General features: G+C 38.1%; 1 protein-coding gene across 1 annotated transcript in view; it reads left to right on the top strand.

The window, feature by feature from the left end:
- LOC132544022 (paraplegin-like) overlaps positions 1-22,821 on the top strand; it is a 40,120-nt gene extending 17,299 nt beyond the window's left edge. The window contains exons 9-17 of the mRNA XM_060207580.1: positions 987-1,110; positions 7,770-7,932; positions 8,482-8,592; positions 8,856-8,971; positions 11,540-11,623; positions 14,027-14,099; positions 17,234-17,388; positions 17,733-17,810; positions 21,161-22,821. Of these exons, the coding sequence (XP_060063563.1) occupies positions 987-1,110; positions 7,770-7,932; positions 8,482-8,592; positions 8,856-8,971; positions 11,540-11,623; positions 14,027-14,099; positions 17,234-17,388; positions 17,733-17,810; positions 21,161-21,322 (1,066 nt within the window). The 3' untranslated portion in view covers positions 21,323-22,821. The remainder of the gene's footprint in view (positions 1-986; positions 1,111-7,769; positions 7,933-8,481; positions 8,593-8,855; positions 8,972-11,539; positions 11,624-14,026; positions 14,100-17,233; positions 17,389-17,732; positions 17,811-21,160) is intronic.
- The last annotated feature ends 330 nt before the right edge of the window (positions 22,822-23,151 follow it).

Below are 23,151 nucleotides of genomic sequence, written 5' to 3'. Positions count from 1 at the left end.
TTTTGACTGATCAGGAGAATTTTTTTTACAAAAACTGATTTTATTTGTTGTTTTGATTCCTTGTACACTTTTTCGCTTTCCATTTATCGGATATCTCACTCAACGTTCTTTTTTTTTTTTTTTTCTAATTTTTTATTTTCCGACGAAATTTTTCACCTAATACATAACAAATATTGACACACAGAGCATTCACACCCGTCATTCTCTCATAATATACATACATTATGTCATCTGAAATTTTTACAATTATTATTCGTAGATATCATTCACTATTATCATCTTCATGTTACACTCACTATTACATCATCATCATCACCATCATCATCATCATCATCATCATCATCATCATCATCATCATCATCATCATCATCATCATCATCATCAACATCATCATCAACATTCTTAGGTATAGAGATCTTTTATGAGTATTTATCTTATATGAGACAAGACTTAAAAGTTTTTATTTTTGTGAACTAGAAATGAAAACAAATTTAAGATACCTTCTATCACAGAAGTTTTAGTATGAAAATATGGATGACAAAATCAAACAACAGCGGCTATCTTGTTGCTCCATTTTCAATGTATCACGTAAATACTATATGACAGTTAATTATCTAGTGATGCACCAATTGAAAAATGCTCTAGTGACATATACCCAAATACAATAACAATCCTCCACCCCTCCACGATCAGGTCAAGATCAAATTTTGTATCTTGAGCTGGTAAAGTACCAAAGTGATTTGATTTAAAATAGAAAAAAAAACGGTTTTAATGAAATCATAAGTTAATTCACCAAAGATCAAAGGTCATTAGGTCAAAAGTCATGCTTTCCATCTCATCTCTAGGAAATATTTTGGAAATAATGGAATATTTAACTCAAGGTCAAGGTCATCAGTTTGAAGGTCAAGATAAAATTTTCATTCATTCAACATCATTAAATCCTGTGGTTTGGTGTTTATATTTTGTGATGTCCTGTTTTGTTAAAGATCTGAGCATGGCTCTGAAGAAGAACATACACTTAACCAGCTCTTAGTGGAACTTGATGGTATGGAGACAACAGAGGGTATTATCATGATTGCCTCCACTAACCGCTCAGATGTTCTAGACAAGGTAGGGTCATCACTCACATTCAAACTTGCCAAACTTACACAAAAAAGAAAAAACATCTTTAAAAAATTGCTTCATTATGTCCCATGGTAATCATTGTGATCACTTTTTAGCCCACCATCTATTCAAATAGATGGTGGGTTATTCAAATCGCCCTGCGTCCGTGTTCCGTGGTCCGTCCGTCCGTCCGTAAACAATTCTTGTTACCGCTATTTCTGGAAAAGTACTGGATGGATCTTTCTCAAATTTCATATGCAGTTTCCCCTTGGTCCCTAGTTGTGCATTGTACCTTTTTTGGACTGATTCGAATTCAAGATGGCAGACAGGTGGCCATCTTGGATTTTGAATGTAAAAGTTTGTTACTGCTATTTCTTGGAAAGTACTGGATGGATCTTTCTCAAATTTCATATGCAGGTTCCCTTTGGTTCCAAGTTGTGCATTATACCTTTTTGGACTGATCCGAAATCAAGATGGCTGACAGGCAGCTATCTTGGATTTTGAGAGTAAAATCTTGTTACTGCTATATCTGAGGAAGTACTAGATGGATACTTCTGATATTTCATAGATATTGGTTTCCCTTGGTCCCTAGTTGTGCATTGTACCTTTTTTGGACTGATTTGAAATCAAGGTGGCCCACAGGTAGCCTTCTTGGATGTCGATAGTAATACAGCACAAGCATATTGTCCATTATCCACATGTAACTGACTGCTATCTAATAATACTTTGGGATCTTTTTCAAATGATATTTGCTAATAGGTGCTTAATAAAAATATCTTGTGCCATCATTGAGTACATTCAATGAAGACCAGTTCATGAACATTTACAACACCTGTAACAAACAAAAAAAAATCTTCAAGAACTGAAAACAGATCCTCAAATGGTGGGCGCCAAGATCCCTCATGGATCTCTTGTTGTTTGGTGTTTTGGGTCATTAATATTTTCAACTCCCAAACAGATTTCAATGAAATTTTGCATGGAAAAAGGTGCTCCTAAATTGAAAATTATTCAATCCTACCCCCACGGACCTGAATGGCAGGGCCAAAAATAGTTAAATTGAGTGGGACTTCAAAGATTTTCTTTTCAATTTGCACTCAAAGTAGAGCCAAATACTCTTCATGGATGGGAGTGCTGTAGGATGTTTATCCAAAATTGCAAATTTCATGACCTCAGGAGGAAAAAAATTCCTATAGTTCATACAGGACAATTACATTGTTAGCTCACCTGGCCCAAAGGGCCAAGTGAGCTTATGCCATAGCTTGGCGTCCATCGTCCATCTGTCTATCCGTCGTCCGTCCATCTGGCATCCGTGAACTTTTTATTTAAACAACTTCTTCTGAAATACTGAAAGGCATAGAGGTATCATATTCGGCTGGAAGGTTCCTTTGATGAAGCCAAACAAAGTTTGCAAAAAGAAATGACCTTGACCCATATTAAAGGTCACAGAGGTCAAACATATTAAATCCTTTAAACAACTTCTTCCAAAAGACCAGAAGGCCTAGAATCATTATATTTGGCTGGAAGGTTCCTTTGATAAAGCTCAAAGTTTGCAAAAAAAAAACAAAACCTTGACCCGTATTCAAGGTCACAGAGGTCAAACATGTTAAAACATTGAAGCGACTTCTTTCAAAATACCGGAAGGCCTAGAATCATTATATAAGGCTACTATATGGTGTCCTACAAAGTTTGCTAAAAGAAATGACCTTGACCAATCTTCAAGGTCACAGGAGTCAAATGTGTTAAAATGTTTAAACAGTTTCTTCTGAAATATCAAAAGCCTAGAATCATTATATTTGGCCAGTATGTTCCTTTTATGAAGTCTAAGAAAGTAAAAGAAATGACCTTGACCCATAGTCAAGGTCACAGGGGTCAAATGTTTTAAACGTGGAACATATGCACAGATATAGTAATGTTGGTTATGAAGATCCAGGTGAGCGATACAGACCCTCTGGGCCTCTTGTTGAGCATAATTCTGTGTGGAAAGAGTTCAAACTTGGTTATAAGTAGAAGATGTCAATATGACAATATCTACCTATTAATCCCGACTGACCTCAGGGGCTGATCGATGGAGCCAAAATAAGGTAAAAATGATTGAAATTTTAAAAATCTTCTCAATACACAGAGAAGATAGAACCAAATATTCTTTTTTGATGAAAGCATCTTTAGGAGCTTCACCGAACTGTTAATTTCATAACCTCAAGTTCTCACATGTCCCCCTGTGGAGATAGTTAATTGTATTATAATTTAAGTTGAAAAATTAGATTATTTATCATAATTTGTTTATTGTCTATTGGAAACAGTTAAAATTTGGGCAATTGTTTAGTTTTAGAAGACTGTTTAATGATATGCTCATATTTATCATGTCTGGTCCCTAGGGGCTGATGAGCTGAGTTAAAAGAGGTGAAATTGACTCAAATTTCAAAGGTCGTTTCAAAACCTAGATATGATAAAATCTGTCAAATACTGTAGGAAATTCCTTTTTTGGGTGTAATTTGTTTTTAATTCAAACTTGGTTAGAAGCCTTAGCATAGGACAGCAGTTATTGTATACACAGTCTACATTTACATTATGTGTACAATGTAGTTAAAGTTATCTGACTTTTTTGACAAAATGACATGTTACAAGAAGATTTGTAACTCGACAGGTGACCATTACAGCCCTTGGGCCTCTTGTTTTACTTACTATATCTGAGATTCCAATAAACTAATTTTACATGGATATAGGATTCTACTTTTGGTGACAGCTTTTCTCTCTCCTTGAGTTTTCCGTTTTGTTAGACATCCTTCCAGTGTTTGGTGTCATGTAGCTGGGGTTATATGTCACTTAAAACCTTTCCTAAAAAATTGGAAAGTAAAAGATGAAGACAAGTACAGTAAAACTTTGATGTATCGAAGTTCAAGGGACCGTCAAGAAAACTTCGATACATCGGGACTTTGACTCATGAATGGTGACCATCCAACCACAAAAAATACACCTGTAAAAGATGTGTATTGTGTCCGTTTGTGATATATGCAGAGTCCTTTATCAATTTCTCGTGTTGATCGCTTCGATAATCTATCAAATGTCTGTTCGAACGCAACTTTGTCACAGAATATCGGAGGAAGGAAAAGAATTCATATGAATTTTAACATGTTTATTATAAGGACAAGAGACATCAAATAACAACGAATAACAATGCAACATACCACTTTCATCGAGTCATTCATACACAGGGCAGCATGGTTGTATCGGAGATGAGAGCTTGGTTCACTTGCGGTATGTGTATCTTACTGATTTCGTAAAGGACGTAACAACATCCATACGTAACACACATGTAAGAATGCAAGCACAATATACATTACATATTTTAGCACTACATCGCAATGCAATATTTTCTTCAAATCCAAATTAAACAAAGAATGAACAACAAATTATATCTTACGCACTAATAGTGTCCGGTAGTGAAATGAAACGATGTCCTGAAAAAACCCCACTAATCTCAACCAGGGACGTCCCTGTCTCAACACAGGAATCAGTCATGTTGCTCCGCCGAGAAAAAATCCTCCATTGTGTAGACAATCAGACATGGTCAGTGATTATTGTCACTTTGTGTCTTAGCCTTGGCCTGGCCATTGTTCACGCTTCCGCCGAGGTGTGAAAACTGCCATGGGACATTCAAGTTTTCTCGTACAGGTAAATTTTTTGACTTTGATTCATGTGTTGTGATTTCTAATGGTTTCTTAACCATGGGACAGTGAAAAAAGTTCGAAACAGTGAGAACTTGGATTCATAAAAGTTCAAGTCATAAATGTGAAATTATATAGTATTACCGTAAAAACCCATGTAATGTCCGCACTTTTTTTCACCGAAAATCAATCCAAAAAAGGGGGTGCGGACATTACAGAGATATAGAGGAAATGACACTTTTTTCCTTCCGACAATTCATATCATATCTCCTTGAATTGTGTTCTTAAAAGCCAAGCATACCTGATATTATCGTTCTATGGTTTTTTCTATGATGTTTCCTCAACCAAACATGATTATTTATGATTATTTATTATAGTTTCCATGGTTAATTCCTTCCAATTTCTCGTTACAGGTTCGTATTGTGTCGTCCTTCGTAATAGGAAGCCATTTTGTTTGACTTTGTCACATGAATAAAGTTAGAGTTATTCCCCTTTCCCCATTGAAAAAACATACCCATGAGCATATACAAAATAACACAACATTTTCATTCTACATTTTATTTACAAAATAACAATAAATAACATGTACAAGAATATTACATAAAATAAATAATCAGACGTTTTATTGATTATGGATCGTTTATCAGAAAGTCTTAATACATAGCAGGCCGGTTTAATAGCGTTTCTCGAAACCCCAGAAGTCGTCGTCGTCACTGTGGAAGAACTCCTCGGCGTTGAAGTTGTCTTCCTCTGTCTGGTCGTTGTAATAAATGGCGTTCTCGTCGTCTGATGGTGTGTCAGTAGGGTCAGTGGCGCCGTGGGTCATGGGCGGGTCATGTTACTGTATAGTTATCGTTAATTGGCTAATCACACGCTGTCACTCACTCACACTCGAGGTGAGGAGACGACCCAAGCTGTTTATAACACTGCTGGGCTAACCCTTAACAAAACACCAATTATCGAAATGAGGACTTGTCATACTGGTAAGCTTACTGTACCATTATGGAGAATAACTGTTGTTATAAACAATTAAGTGAATTCTTGAATGGTACCTGTAAGTTATACACAATGCGACATGCTCTCAGCCATTACGACATTAGCGTACGTGAAATGAAATCGGCAGCTTCAATTTGCATTTTTTACCCGCGGACATTACATGGAAGGTGGGTTTTTTCCCCAGATTTTTGTGTCAAAAAAGGGGTGCGGACATTACACAGATGCGGACATTACGTGGGTTTTTACGGTATATTATATAGGGGAAAAAATCGGGACTTGGCAAAAAATTCGAAACATGGAGAAATTTGAATCATCAAAGTTCGACTCATCAAAGTTTTACTGTATATATTGAAAATGACATGCAGGAACTTGGAAGCCTCGTCTGATCTCTGAATTAATTACTACAGGAAAACACATGAATATATTCATAAATTGGGATTAAACTAACAACATTTACAAGACAAGCATGTCTTACTAATACTATTTTTTTAGGTCGCTTGAGCTGAAGGCTCATGGTGAACTATTGCCATCATGATTTGTCTGTCGTAGTGCATCATGCGTTGTGCGCCGTGCGTTGTGCGTCGTTAACTTTTCACATATTCAACTTCTTCTCAAGAACCACTGCATGGATTTTGAGCAAACTTGGCACAAAGCATTGGGTCGAAAATTCAACTTTGATTGATTTCAACCAAATTTGGTAGACAGCATCCCTTAGTGAAGGACATATGAAATTATGTTGAAAAAAGTGATAATGTCCCCCTTGGGGCCCATAAGGGGTGTAAAAAGGGCCATATGTAAAAACCTTCATTAAATGACTACTTCTCAAGAACCAGTAGATGGATTTTGGCCAAACTTGGCACAAAGCATCCCCATGGGAAGCCGCTTCAAGTTTGTGAAGAAAAAGGGCGTGGCCCAAAAAGGAGCCGCAGGAGGGGTAAAAAGGGAAACTTGATACGAATGTTCTACACATGGCGATTCAAATTCTAAGATGGCCACCCTGGCCTCTGTTTGGCTAAGACATTATGGACTTCCTCTCAAGAACCATTGGGTGGGTCATGTTCAAACTTGGTACAAATGTTTTACACATGGTCCTGCACAAGTGTTGTTACATTTTTGCAACATTTTAAAATCCCCAGATTATTGACATATATTCCTCAGGTGACTGTTAAGGCCCCTTGGGCCTCTTGTTTTAATAATCCTTACAGTTTTATAGATAAAAATTTGAGTTCAACAGAGCTTAATGTCCATTTATGCAATGTCAGCTTTCCTCTTGAAACATTCTTGTAGTATACTGTGGGAAGAACTGTCAGGTTTGTTCAAATGAATGACCTTCCATTTCTCCTTTACTAGGGTTGAAATGTGTGAAACCCTTTTAAAATTTTCATTGATATTAAAGAGATGTCCAGGCTCATGTTATGGTGCTAGTGCTTGGATGAATTCAATTTATAAAAATAGATGACTTTTAAGGTCAAGTTTATTACCTGATTTAGCCTGTAGCATGCTAGGATGAATTATTACTTCAGCTGTAACTTTGATGCACTAAATAACTTTGACCCACTTAAAGGCCACAAGGGTCTGATGTGGTTTCCTTCCCGGTAATCTATATCTGAAAAGTGATACAGGTCCACTGGACCTCTTTTTACATACCAGTGATCATTGATCATTAATTAGATTAGTGGTGCAGAGGAGCAGATTGGCAAATCCTTTATTTCAAAATTTAAAAAAACTTATAGTAAGGTATTAAAGTAAGGTATTTTTTGATCAAGCAAAGAAAGGAACAACCTTAAGTCCTTGAAATTTTCTTTCTACAGACTGAAAGTAGGGAAACAAATGCTAAATGAATGTTGATAATTACTTTTTTAGTAGATCTGAAGGGAAATTAACCTGAATGGGGATGAAACATCCCTTTGGAAATGGTATAATCAAAAGAGATTGAGGAATACAGTACCAAATAGTCTCTTTTGATGTTACCAGGAATGGGTTGACAGATTGGTTTTTCTTTAGGCTTTGCTGAGACCAGGACGGTTTGACAGACAGATACAAATTGACTTTCCTACTGTTGAGGAGAGAGAGGAAATTTTCCATGTTTATATGAAGAAGTTAAAGTTGTTGGTGGATTACAAGGAGGTTGCCCCTCGCCTGGCCCAATTAACTACAGGCATGAGTGGTAAGTCATTACACATATACTCACTTACTCCACATTAGTCTCTCACTCTCTCCATCTGTTCTTCAATTTGCACTGAACAACCAAATATATATATATATAGTTATTGCCCTTTGTTTAAATTATTATTCAGAAATTTCTTGGGAGATATGGAACATCATTGGTTATTTTCAGAGAAATATGCCTGTTTGTGTGTATATGAAGTGAACAACATAGTTAGAAGTAGCGTTTTAATACAAACTTTGTAGTTATTGCACTTAACTAAATAACAAGGTTGTGATGGTGCAAACAGATAAAGCATTTAGCCATGTAATCTCAGTTGAAGATCACAGATGTTTAATGATTTCTACCTGTTGAGATGTGTGTTTCCCAGGAAGAAATAGACAGGTCTGCACTGACATGATTGTGCCCTAGGACAAGATACTTTACTCTAATTACTCTGGATGTGATGGGGCACCCAAATGTTATTCAGTCAGGAAGCTACTTCAAGATGGTTGGGCCTCGAAATTAGCCAAGTAGACATATAAACAAATAGATATTTTATATTTGCAGGAGCGGACATTGCCAATATTTGTAATGAAGCTGCTCTCCATGCTGCTCGACATGCTAATGATGGCATAACTATGGGAGATTTCTACTTTGCTATTGAGAGAATTGTTGCAGGTCTCTATCATTTTCAAAATACTGTAGAATAATATTTTCTTAGGGTTTAATTATCATGATTTCTAAAAAATCATTATTTCATGGACATTTGATAGGTAAATATAGCTGTATAAATACCATTATACTCATTCTACTATTATTGTTGTTAGCTTTCTTGTTGAAGTCATTATAATCACATATAAAACATTACAAAAGATACTGTGTCAATGATCAATTCTTCATGAAAATTTATTGATTTGGTAATGAAATATCTTTGATTAAAGGTGCTGAGAAAAAGAGAAGTGTGATCACCAAGGAGGACCGGAAGGTCGTGGCTTACCATGAAGCTGGCCATGCATTAGTTGGCTGGCTCCTTAAGCATACAGATGCTTTACTCCAGGTATGTTCATAGTGGGTTGGCTACAGGAACCTACAGACACATTGAATAAGGGGTCTGGTCATTGGCTGTCTTGGTGGGGATCTGTTCAACAGCTGTATTTGTGGGTGATCTCGTCAACAGCTGTATTGGAGGGTGATCTGGTCAACAGCTGTATTGGTGAGTGATCTGGTCAACAGCTGTATTGGTGGGAGATCTGGTCAACAGCTGTATTGGTGGGTGATCTGGTCAACAGCTGTATTGGTGGGTGATCTGGTCAACAGCTGTATTGATGGGGATCTGGTCAATAGCTTTATTGGTGGGTGATCTGGTCAGCAGCTGTATTGGTGGGGGATCTGGTCAACAGCTGTATTGGTGGGGGACCTGGTCATGGGTTCTCTTGGTGGGGGATCTGGTCATGGGTTCTCTTGGTGGGGGATCTGGTCAACAGTTGTATCGGTGGGTCATCTGGTGAACAACTATATTGGTGGGGGATCTGTTCAACAGCTGTATTGGTGGGGACCTGGTCATTGGCTCTCTTGGTGCGGGAACTGGTCATGGGTTCTCTTGGTGGGGGATCTGGTCACAGCTGTATTGGTGGGGGACCTGGTCAACAGCTGTATTGCTGGGTGATCTGGTCAACAGCTGTATTGGTAGGGGATCTAGTCAACAGCTGTATTGATAGGGGACCTGGTCAACAGCTGTATTGGTGGGTGATCTGATCAACATCTGTATTGGTAGGGGATCTAGTCATTGACAGTCTTGGTGGGGACCTGGTCAACAGCTGTATTAGTGGGTGATCTGGTTAACAGCTGTATTGGTGGGTGATCTGGTCATTGACAGTCTTGGTGGGGATCTGGTCAACAGCTGTATTGGTGGGTGATCTGGTCAACAGCTTTATTGGTGGGTGATCTAGTCATTGACAATCTTGGTGGGGATTTGGTCAACAACTGTCTTGGTGGGGATCTGGTCATTGACAGTTTTGGTGGGGATCTGGTCAACAGCTGTATTGGTGGGTGATCTGGTCAACAGCTGTATTGGTGGGGTTCTGGTCATTGACAGTCTTGGTGGTTGATCTGGTCAACAGCTGTATTGATGGGTTATCTGGTCAACAGCTATATTGGTGGGTGATATGGTCAACAGCTGTATTGGTGGGGGATCTGGTCAACAGCTGTATTGGTGGGTGATCTGGTCAACAGCTGTATTGGTGGGGTTCTGGTCATTGACAGTTTTGGTGGGGATCTGGTCAACAGCTGTATTGATGGGTTATCTGGTCAACAGCTATATTGGTGGGTGATATGGTCAACAGCTGTATTGGTGGGGGATCTGGTCAACAGCTGTATTGGTGGGTGATCTGGTCAACAGCTGTATTGTTGGGTGATCTTGTCAACAGCTGTATTGGTGGGGATCTGGTCAACAGCTGTATTGGTTGGGATCTGGTCAACAGCTGTATTGATGGGTGATCTGGTCAACAGCGGTATTGTTGGGTGATCTCGTCAACAGCTGTATTGGTGGGGGATCTGGTCAACAGCTGTATTGGTGGATGATCTGGTCAACAGCTGTATTGGTGGGGGATCTGGTCAACAGCTGTATTGGTGGATGATCTGGTCAACAGCTGTATTGATGGGTGATCTGGTCAACAGCGGTATTGTTGGGTGATCTGGTCAACAGCTGTATTGGTGGGGGATCTGGTCAACAGCTGTATTGGTGGGTGATCTGGTCAACAGCTGTATTGGTGGGTGATCTGGTCAACAGCTGTATTGGTGAGGGATCTGGTCAACAGCTGTATTGGTGGGTGATCTGGTCAACAGCTGTATTGGTGGGGATCTGGTCAACAGCTGTATTGGTGGGTGATCTGGTCAACAGCTGTATTGGTGGGGGATCTGGTCAACAGTAGTATTGGTGGGTGATCTGGTCAACAGCTTTATTGATGGGTGATCTGGTCAACAGCAGTATTGGTGGGGATCTGGTCAACAGCTGTATTGGTTGGGATCTGGTCAACAGCTGTATTGGTAGGTGATCTGGTCAACAGCTGTATTGGTAGGTGATCTGGTCAACAGCTGTATTGGTGGGTGATCTAGTCGTTGACAGTCTTGGTGGGGATCTGGTCAACAGCTGTCTTGGTGGGGATCTGGTCATTGACAGTCTTGGTGGAGATCTGGTTGACAGCTGTCTTGGTGTTGATCTGGTCATTGACAGTCTTGGTGGGGATCTGGTCAACAGCTGTATTGGTGGGTGATCTGGTCAACAGCTGTATTGGTGGGGATCTGGTCAACAGCTGTATTGGTGGGTGATCTGGTCAACAGCTGTATTGGTGGGTGATCTGGTCAACAGCTGTATTGGTGGGGGATCTGGTCAACAGCTGTATTGGTGGGTGATCTGGTCAACAGCTGTATTGGTGGGGGATCTGGTCAACAGCTGTATTGATGGGTGATCTGGTCAATAGCTCTCTTAGTGTGTCTTTTCCTATATAAAATCTCTATTGGGAGATATTCATACCTTTCCTGTGGATTAAGGATTTGCATATATCAATTTTATAGCCTTAATCAAACTTGATTTAATATTTTACAGATTCTGTTCCTTTGTTATTAGGTTTCCATTGTACCTAGGACAAACAATGCCCTTGGATTTGCACAGTTGGCCCCACAGGAAAACTACCTCTACTCCAACCAACAGGTAATCTATACCTGGTTATTTTCTCTTGTCAAAAGTTTCGCCATTTTCTTTTAAAACAAGCAGATTGTTTTTAAACAGATGAAAATTTTGTTATCTGGATGTAAAAGGATAAACATGTGTTTCATTATTTTATGGATTTCGTCGTCCATCTGTCGGTCCGTCATCCATCCGTCAACTTTTCATTTAAATGACTTCTTCCAAAATACCGGAAGGCCTAGAATCATTATATTTGGCTGGAAGGTTCCTTTGATATAGCCCAACAAAGTTTACTAAAAGAAATGCCTTGACCCATATTCAAGGTCACAGAGGTCAAATGTGTAAATTCATTAAACGACTTCTCACCAAATACCGGACGGCCTAGAATCATTATATTTGGCTACTATGTTCCTCTTATGGTGTCTTACAAAGTATGCTAAAAGAAATGACTTTGACCAATCTTCAAGGTAACATGGGTCAAATGTGTTAAAACTTTTAAACAATTTCTTCTAAAAATATCGAAAAAGCCTAGAATCATTATATTTGACCAGTATGTTCCAATGACCTTGACCCATATTCAAGGTCACAGGGGTCAAATATGTTAAACCTTTAAACAACATTTTCTGATTATCCAAAACATCAAGGATAGTGATATTATTCTAAAATAGGTTCTCAATGATGCCCGGTAATATTTGAGAACAGAAATGACCTTGACCCATGTTTGAACAACTTCTGATTAACCTAAAGGCCCAGGATCATAATATTTGGCCAAAAGGTTCCCTTAATGGTGCCCACATAGTGTGTGAAAAAATAGCTTGACCCATAATGATATTTAAGGTCATTGGGGTTAGATTTGGTCAAATAGTTAATCAACTTCTTCTGATTAACCAAAAACCCATCATATTTGGCCATTAAAGGCTTATATACAAATGACTTTATGAATGGGACATATTTAGCTGGGAGTTTTCTTGGCATAATTTGGAATAGATTATAAAAACCTTTCACAGTGATGTCACACTGTTCCAAAAAATAGATTAGGCCAAGCCCTCTTGAGGTCTGAGGGGCTTGAGCTAAGTAATGTGAAAAACCACATGTTAGCCAATTACTTATGTTCTATTCACAGCATTACAATACAGAAAACATGATCAGAAGAGAATTGCAAGAGTTTCATTTTGATTTAAGATTCTTCATAATTATAGCATAAATAAATAAGATATTCTAAGTTGACCCCATTTGCTATGCAGTGTTTATAGGCATACAGTAAACTGTTATCAGTATATCTCCAGTAACTGGGGCTTAACTGACCATGGTGACATCACTAATGATATGCATGAAACGTTTTATTATTGGTTTTGAGTTAGGATTGTGGTTTATAATTACAAGTAGCTTAATTTTTCCTGTCTTTATATTTAATTGTTGCTATATATTGTTGACTTGTACAAGTCTCAAATATGTTGTATCTGTGTTTGTAAACAATGATCTATAGGGCAAGTAAGCTTCTGCTGTCCTGGGTCTTCCGTCCAGCTATAACTAAGAGTTTTTCTGCTATATTGTTTGACCATCTTCTTTCCTTGATTTAAAAGAAAGCTATCAATTATATTTAACTGGAAACATCATAAGAAAGTCTCAATTCAACATCTACTGTAGAACGTATGCACAGATATAGTACTGTTGGTCATAAAGATCCAGGTGAGCGATACAGGCCCTCTGGGCCTCTTGTTGTAATCATGCAATGTACTGCAAATAGCAAAAATATCATAAATTGTTATGATAATCTCACCTGCTCAAAGGGTATGTGAATTTAACTCTTTGTCATTCTAATATCAAGATTGTCATAAAAAACTTCTGAATAAGCAGAAGCCCAGGGTCATGTTGCTGTGTCTGAAGCATGCTGGAATGAATAGCTTTTAAGTTTGTTCCATTGAATGACCTTGACCCACTTTAAGGGCCAATCGGTCAAATATATTGAAATGTTTTGAACAACCTTTGAATTTTCACCAGGTAAAAAGTCATACTTTTGACAGAAACATTTGCAAGGGTGATAAGTTACCAAGCTCATTCAAATGAATGACTTTGAATCGCTTTGAAATATTTAGATGTTAAACTTAACTTCAAACTTTATTACTTAATGTTTTCTCATTTCCACTATGCATCAAAGAGAAAATAGAAGATATTACAGAAAGAAACTGAAAAACTTCTCAAATCTGTAAAACAATTGATGGAGTATGAAGTAATATGATATTTCATATCAAACTTAGTCAATCAGGCAGATTAAGATACCTAGAATTAAGATATTTAATGTCTTACAGACATTTTCTAGTTTTTATCAAAGTTCATTAGGTGTAAGAACAACATTCAGAAGGTAATAGAGGATTGTAAATAAACACAAAAGAACAAATATTAATCAGCCAATAACTTTCATTTCAGCTGTTTGACAGAATGTGTATGATGCTTGGTGGACGGGCTGCAGAAAACATCACCTTCAACCACGTTACCTCAGGTAAACAACAAAGCTTTCACCCAAGTCACCTACAGGTATACAACAAAGCTTTCACCAAAGTCACTTACAGGTATACAACAAAGCTTTCACCCAAGTCACCTACAGGTATACAACAAAGCTTTCACCAAAGTCACTTACAGGTATACAACAAAGCTTTCACCCAAGTCACCTACAGGTATACAACAAAGCTTTCACCCAAGTCACCTACAGGTATACAACAAAGCTTTCACCCAAGTCACCTACAGGTATACAACAAAACTTTCACCGTTATCACCACAGGTAAACAACAAAGCTTTCACCGTTATCACTGCAGGTTAAAAAAACAAAGCTTTCACTCAAGTCACCCACAGGAATACAACAAAGCTTTCACCCAAGTCACCTACAGGTAACCAACAAAGCTTTCACCTTTTTCACCTCAGTTAAACAACAAAGCTTTCACCCAAGTCACCTACAGGTATACAACAAAGCTTTCACCCAAGTCACCTACAGGTAAACAACAAAGCTTTCACCCAAGTCACCTCAAGTAAACAACAAAGCCTTCACCCTTGTCACCTCAGGTAAACAACAAAGCTTTCACCCAAGTCACCTACAGGTATACAACAAAGCTTTCTCCGTTATCACCGCAGGTAAACAACAAAGCTTTCACCCAAGTCACCTGTGGTATACAACAAAGCTTTCACCAAAGTCACTTACAGGTATACAACAAAGCTTTCACCCAAGTCACCTACAGGTATACAACAAAGCTTTCACCCAAGTCACCTACAGGTATACAACAAAGCTTTCACCCAAGTCACCTACAGGTATACAACAAAGCTTTCACCCAAGTCACCTACAGGTATACAACAAAGCTTTCACCCAAGTCACCTACAGGTATACAACAAAGCTTTCACCCAAGTCACCTACAGGTATACAACAAACCTACAGGTATACAACAAAACTTTCACCCAAGTCACTTACAGGTATACAACAAAGCTTTCACCCAAGTCACCTGCAGGTATACAACAAAACTTTCACCCAAGTCACCTTAGGTAAACAACAAAGCTTTCACCAAGTCACCTACAGGTATACAACAAAGCTTTCACCCAAGTCACCTACAGGTAACCAAAAAACATTCACCCAAGTCACCTACAGGTATACAACAAAGCTTTCACCCAAGTCACCTACAGGTATACAACAAAGCTTTCACCCAAGTCACCTACAGGTATACAACAAAGCTTTCACCCAAGTCACCTACAGGTATACAACAAAGCTTTCACCCAAGTCACCTGCAGGTATACAACAAAACTTTCACCCAAGTCACCTCAGGTAAACAACAAAGCTTTCACCAAGTCACCTACAGGTATACAACAAAGCTTTCACCCAAGTCACCTGCTGGTATACAACAAAACTTTCACCCAAGTCACCTACAGGTATACAACAAAGCTTTCACCCAAGTCACCTGCTGGTATACAACAAAACTTTCACCCAAGTCACCTCAGGTAAACAACAAAGCTTTCACCCAAGTCACCTACAGGTATACAACAAAGCTTTCACCCAAGTCACCTACAGGTATACAACAAAACTTTCACCCAAGTCACCTACAGGTATACAACAAAGCTTTCACCGTTATCACCGCAGGTAAACAACAAAGCTTTCACCCAAGTCACCTACAGGTATACAACAAAGCTTTCAGCTTTTTCACCTCAGGTAAACAACAAAGCTTTCACCAAAGTCACTTACAGGTATAAAACAAAGCTTTCACTGTTATCACCACAGGTAAACAACAAAGCTCCCACCGTTATCATTGCAGGTTAAAAAAACAAAGCTTTCACTCAAGTCACCTACAGGAATACAACAAAGCTTTCACCCAAGTCACCTACAGGTATACAACAAAGCTTTCACCCAAGTCACCTACAGGTAACCAAAAAAACATTCACCCAAGTCACCTACAGGTATACAACAAAGCTTTCACCCAAGTCACCTACAGGTATACAACAAAGCTTTCACCCAAGTCACCTACAGGTATACAACAAAGTTTTCACCGTTATCACCGCAGGTAAACAACAAAGCTTTCACCTTTGTCACCTACAGGTATACAACAAAGCTTTCACCTTTTTCACCTCAGGTAAACAACAAAGCTTTCACCCAAGTCACCTACAGGTATACAACAAAGCTTTCACCCAAGTCACCTACAGGTATACAACAAAGCTTTCACCCAAGTCACCTACAGGTATACAACAAAGTTTTCACCGTTATCACCGCAGGTAAACAACAAAGCTTTCACCTTTGTCACCTACAGGTATACAACAAAGCTTTCACCAAAGTCACTTACAGGTATACAACAAAGCTTTCACCTTTTTCACCTCAGGTAAACAACAAAGCTTTCACCCAAGTCACCTACAGGTATACAACAAAGCTTTCACCCAAGTCACCTACAGGTATACAACAAAGCTTTCACGCAAGTCACCTCAAGTAAACAACAAAGCTTTCACCCTTGTCACCTCAGGTAAACAGCAGAACTTGTTGGAACACAAAAATTTAACAATTCACCTTCAGTATACAACAAAGCTTTCACCCACTAAAAACCAGTAAGACAGGGTGTTGTCTGTTTTCTAGTGTGACATCAGACTATAAACCAGTAAGACAGGGTGTTGTTTGTATTCTAGTGTGACATCAGACTATAAACCAGTAAGACAGGGCGTTGTTTGTATTCTAGTGTGACATCAGACTATAAACCAGTAAGACAGGGCGTTGTTTGTATTCTAGTGTGACATCAGACTATAAACCAGTAAGACAGGGTGTTGTTTGTATTCTAGTGTGACATCAGACTATAAACCAGTAAGACAGGGCGTTGTTTGTATTCTAGTGTGACATCAGACTATAAACCAGTAAGACAGGGTGTTGTTTGTATTCTAGTGTGACATCAGACTATAAACCAGTAAGACAGGGCGTTGTTTGTATTCTAGTGTGACATCAGACTATAAACCAGTAAGACAGGGTGTTGTTTGTATTCTAGTGTGACATCAGACTATAAACCAGTAAGACAGGGCGTTGTTTGTATTCTAGTGTGACATCAGACTATAAACCAGTAAGACAGGGCATTGTTTGTATTCTTATTTATTTTTTATATGCTTATATGATTTATTTTTGACAAGGTGCCCAGGATGACCTTCAGAAGGTCACAAAGCAAGCGTATACACAGATTCGTAGCTGGGGTATGAACGACAGAGTTGGATGTGTGTCATATGATTACTCAGAAGAAACGCCTTTGTTGCCATACAGCAAATCTCTAGCTAATGTTATGGATGAAGTGAGTAGACGTTTTTTGTGGCTTCTTATCAATATCCATTCTGCAAGGCCCTTGTCATTTAGGAATAGAATAGAGAAAGTATGAAAGAAAGAAAAAAAGGAAAACATTTGCTTTCTCCTGAAGGTCCAGTTCCACCACTGTCTTGTTGTTATAATATGCTATCCATATAATTCGGACTTTTGTTGTGCAAGTTGAAACCAACATTTAACTGAAAATCAGTATTTCAGCCAATTATTCATAAAAGATCCTTCCTATCCAGTAAAATGATAAAAATTTTCCTTCTCATGGCTTACCATTGAATGTTTCTAAAAATTTAAAGGAGAAAATAATCATTGTTTTAACAGGAGGTTAACAGGCTGGTGGCAAAGGCATATATGGCAACACAAAATCTGCTTTTAGAAAACAAAGTGACACTTGACTTGGTAAGTTAACATGAATGGTGACACAAACCTTCTTATGGAAAAAAAACAAGGGGTTTTGGACATATCTCCCCACCCACGTCATTTCTGTCAAGTTCCTGGTTTGATATCCTCACCCTGGTCCTTTCTGTCAAGTTCCTGGACTGATCTCCTCACCTAGGTCATTTCTGTCAAGTTTTCGGACTGATCTCCCCACCCAGGTTCATCCTGTCAAGTACCTGGATTGATCTCCCTACCTAGGTCCTTTCTGTCAAGTTCCTGGATTGATCTCCTGACCCAGGTCCTTTTTGTCAAGTTCCTTCTCTGATCTCCTCACCAAACAGGTCCTTTCTGTCAAGTTCCTGGGCTGATCTCTTCACCTAGGTCCTTTCTGTCAAGTTCCTGGACTGATCTCCTCACCAATGTCCTTTCTGTCATGTTCCTGAACTGATATCCTCACCCAGGTCCTTTCTGTCAAGTTCCTGGACTGATCTCCTCACCCAGGACCTTTCTGTCAAGTTCCTTGACTGATCTCCCACCCAGGTCCTTTCTGTCAAGTTCCTGGTTTGATCTCCCCACCGAGGTCCTTTCATTCAAGTTCCTGTTTTGATCTCCTCACCCAGGTCCTTTCTGTCAAGTTCCTGGACTGATCTCCCCACCCAGGTCCTTTATGTCAAGTTCCTGGTTTGATCTCCTCACCCAGGTCCTTTCTGTCAAGTTCCTTGACTGATATCCCCACCCAGGTCCTTTCTGTCAAGTTCCTTGTTTGATCTCTCCACCCTGGTCCTTTATGTCAAGTTCCTGGTTTGATCTCCTCACCCAGGTCCTTTCTGTCAAGTTCCTTGACTGATATCCCCACCCAGGTCCTTTCTGTCAAGTTCCTTGACTGATCTCCTCACCCAGATCCTTTCTGTCAAGTTCCTGGACTGATCTCCTCACCCAGGACCTTTCTGTCAAGTTCCTTGACTGATCTCCCCACCCAGGTCCTTTCTGTCAAGTTCCTTGACTGATCTCCTGACCCAGGTCCTTTCTGTCAAGTTCCTTGACTGATCTCCTGACCCAGGTCCTTTCTGTCAAGTTCCTTGACTGATCTCCCCACCCAGGTCATTTCTGTCAAGTTCCTTGACTGATCTCCTCACCCAGATCCTTTCTGTCAAGTTCCTTGACTGATCTCCTGACCCAGGTCCTTTCTGTCAAGTTCCTTGACTGATCTCCTGACCCAGGTCCTTTCTGTCAAGTTCCTTGACTGATCTCCCCACCCAGGTCATTTCTGTCAAGTTCCTTGACTGATCTCCTCACCCAGATCCTTTCTGTCAAGTTCCTTGACTGATCTCCCCACCCAGGGGCTTTTTTGGTTAATAATTTACACCCACTTAATCCACTCCTCATCCATACTCATGTCAATATTCAACTGTTTATTGTTTTATGGACATACCAATTCAAAATGATTTAAAGTATCAAAAAACTGCCCTCAGAATATGTTGTGTTGGCAGAGACGTATATAACACAGAGACGTATATAACACAGAGATGTATATAACACAGAGACGCATATAACACAGAGATGTATATAACACAGAGACGCATATAACACAGAGACGCATATAACACAGAGGCGTAACACAGAGTATATAACACAGAGACGTATATAACACAGAGACGCATATAACACAGAGACATATATAACACAGAGACGCATATAACACAGAGACGTATATAACACAGAGACGTAACACAGAGTATATAACACAGAGACGTATATAACACAGAGACGCATATAACACAGAGACGTATATAACACAGACGTAACACAGAGTATATAACACAGAGACGTATATATAACACAGAGACGTAACACAGAGACGTATATAACACAGAGATGTAACACAGAGACGTAACACAGAGACGTATATAACACAGAGATGTAACACAGAGACGTAACACAGAGACGTATATAACACAGAGACGTAACACAGAGACGTAACACAGAGACGTATATAACACAGAGACGTAACACAGAGTATATAACACAGAGACGTATATAACACAGACGTTATACAGAGTATATAACACAGAGACGTAACACAGAGACGTATATAACACAGAGATGTAACACAGAGACGTAACACAGAGACGTATATAACACAGAGACGTAACACAGAGTATATAACACAGAGACGTATATAACACAGAGACGTAACATAGAGACCTATATAACACAGAGATGTAACACAGAGACGTAACACAGAGACATATATAACACAGAGAATCTCTTGATCTCACCATTGATCACACATAGTTACTGTTCATAAAACATTGTGTATACACATTTGTAGCATGATGTATCTAAAAGACTGTGGCATATTGGATATATGTTTCACTTCAAGCCGTTTTGTATGTGACATTTCGGACAGAATTATAACGTAGATATGCAAAGTGTCCTAGAAAGTGAACGCTTATTGTAATATATAATGTTTATTCTATAACATGTTTGTGATGACTCATCATTTGTACAGATTAATTCTCTGAAAATACATTAAATTCCTACATGTCCAATGTTGGTTTTATGTGTGGCTGGCATACTGGTGAACCTTTTTGTCACAAAATACATAAAACTCCTCTTTCATTATTTGGTTTGAATTTGGTTTTCATATATTGATTCTAATATAATACTTTTATCATCCTTATTGACAATGTTGTGATACATCTTTAATGATATTCAGCAACTAAGAAGAGAAAAGTTGGCATTTCACAACAAAGTTGTATTTAACATTGTGGCTGTCTACTAGTGCTGTCTTTAGGCTGCAGATTGATACAAGCTTAGTGTCTTTTATTTGTTATTCTGTTTAAGATGATTTCTGAATTTTAAAAGCAAGATTATAATTTGACTCAAAATACCAATAGCAATGTAACATGTCGCAGATGAAGTTTGATAACATAACTGTGAAACGTTGGTAATTTCAAAACAAACTTTTCTTACATGGCCACTGGCAGTGTGATCTGTGCCATTCTCGGTTTTAGGGTAATATAAGGTCTTTCTGCTGCTTGGTGTAAAAATGATTTTCATGTTTTGATATCATGATATATTAATCACTTGTCTCAAATCTCAATATCGCCATGATAAGTTCCTGGTAAATTCAATAATTGAAGCTGTGAAAAGGTCAGTATTTTTCACACCCCTAAACACTACCAAATCTCATGCTCAATACATTTCCTTAACGAAGAAAATACAATTATGCGTAATCTTACGAGAACTGCAGTAGTTGCAAATCTCTGTGTTTTATATGTCTCTGTTATATGGACAGTCTGTCAGACTAATGTAAAATAATTCTAGGAGAGATGTTCTTGTTTGTAAGGTGTTTCATTTGATTTCAGTTGGCTAACACTCTCTTGGAGAAGGAGTCCCTAACATATGACCAAGTTCGTGAACTAATTGGGCCACCCCCTCACGGAGACAAAATCAAATTAGAAACAATGAAGATCATGTCTGATGCAGCACAACAAGCAAGATCACAATCAAAACCCACAGAGCAATAAATCAGCATTGTGCTTTATTTAAGTCGAAATCTGTATTGTAACAAAGGATCGGTTTCAAAAATAAATCTCATAGTCAACAGAGGCCTGGACTTTAGATCTACATAAAGGACAAAATGGAAAAGTGTGTCATGGAATTGGTTTTTTTTTTTGTAAGCCTTGTATTAGAGTAAATAACAGAGAAAGTCTGCATCTTTTCCTGGGAGCAAAAGTTTTGTTTTAGATTGAACCCACTAACAAGACTCATGTGCTTCATGTACACACAGAATTGTACATGTGGAAAGCTTTGACAACACTAAACAGAGCATTGTTCAAGTATTATCATGGAAAATGTTTTGATTTATTAAGTGTTTTGATCATTTGTTATCAAAGTGGTTATGAGTGTAGTATGTTTGTTGTCTAGCCTTTCCTGTTTTATCCGCTGACAACATGTATAAGTTTGTGTCATTAGACTTTGTGTTATATATCAATACAGCAAAATATTTTTGTTGGAAACATTGTAGTTTTATGGACAATAAAATCCAACAGTTCCTTTAATTAAGAAATATGGTTTAGAGCCCTTGAGCACTTCCAAATTATGTTTGGCTGAGAGCCTTTTAGCACTTACCAATCAGCCGAGAACCTTGAGTTCATATGAATTGAGTATTTCCAAATCATACTGAATGGAGAGCCTTTTTATTCATAATCTGTCAAGAGTACTTGAGCACTTACGAATGATGATTGATCTAAAGCATTTCAGCCCTTGACTGTACAAATTCTGACTGACCATGTATGACTAATGAATCATGATAGGTAATACATTCATGAGAATTGGATACCTGTGCTAAAATTGATTTTGACAGAAATGGAAAAATTGATGAATATTAATAGATCACAAACTCCTCTTATGCCTCACAATGAATACCCTTTTTAATAGTTTGAAAACAAAATGTTATTGAAACAGTGAGATTTAATGAAAGAAAATGTACAAAATATTTTTGTTAGAAAATTACTTCAAACAAAATTTGAGGAACACAAACTACAATCTCTTCATGGTCTTAAACATTTACTGTGTGATATATACATATATATTTGTTTTATTTCTTGTCCTTTTTAATTCAACAATGTGCTCCTAATCATTAGATACAACTGAGGTTATTGGTTTGTGTGACCTTGTCATGGATTGTGTTCCTTACAGCCACAGAATTACATACATGTAGATAAAGTGTACCTCACAATATGAAGAGCTCCTTAAAAGGGAGATAAACAGCAGAGTGCGGGATGGTCTGTCAATCATTGAAATTCTTTATGACATACTACAGGTACAGATATTTGACAGACATATTTTATGGGTAAACAAGATGTGTGCAGAAGAATTGATATTATTGAAAACAAAATTTCTAAGCTATCACTTCAAATTAATAAATAGTGTGTAAAATTTTAACATTGGTTTGTTTTCCTGCACAATGGAGTTGAAATGAATTGTGAAAATTTATTATGTAAATAAATTTGTAAATACTTTTCATCAAGTGTTGACATATTTTGATATTGTTGTTAATAACCAAACTGTTCAATGTTCACTGTACAAATATGTTTCTACAAATAATACTTGGTTAGTAAGTCTTGAAGTGAGGTATAGGTGTTACTTTAGCTGCTAGGTGGGGCAACTGCAATGGTGTTAACATTTTTAAATTCAATTTTTTTATAATGATTATGTATTAGCCAAGTACATCTTACTACATATATTCAATGAAAATATAAGACATATTTCACAGTTAATTGGGCCTTGTTAATTAACACAGTTAATCTTTCTTAGTGCATAAGTTTTCATTATGAAATATATTTGTATCTAT

Source organism: Ylistrum balloti, unplaced genomic scaffold, assembly GCF_031769215.1.
Source record: "Ylistrum balloti isolate Yb309-2 unplaced genomic scaffold, AGI_CSIRO_Ybal_v1 Utg369776, whole genome shotgun sequence".
NCBI lineage: Eukaryota > Metazoa > Mollusca > Bivalvia > Pectinida > Pectinidae > Ylistrum > Ylistrum balloti.
This window is presented reverse-complemented; position numbering and strand designations above follow the sequence as displayed.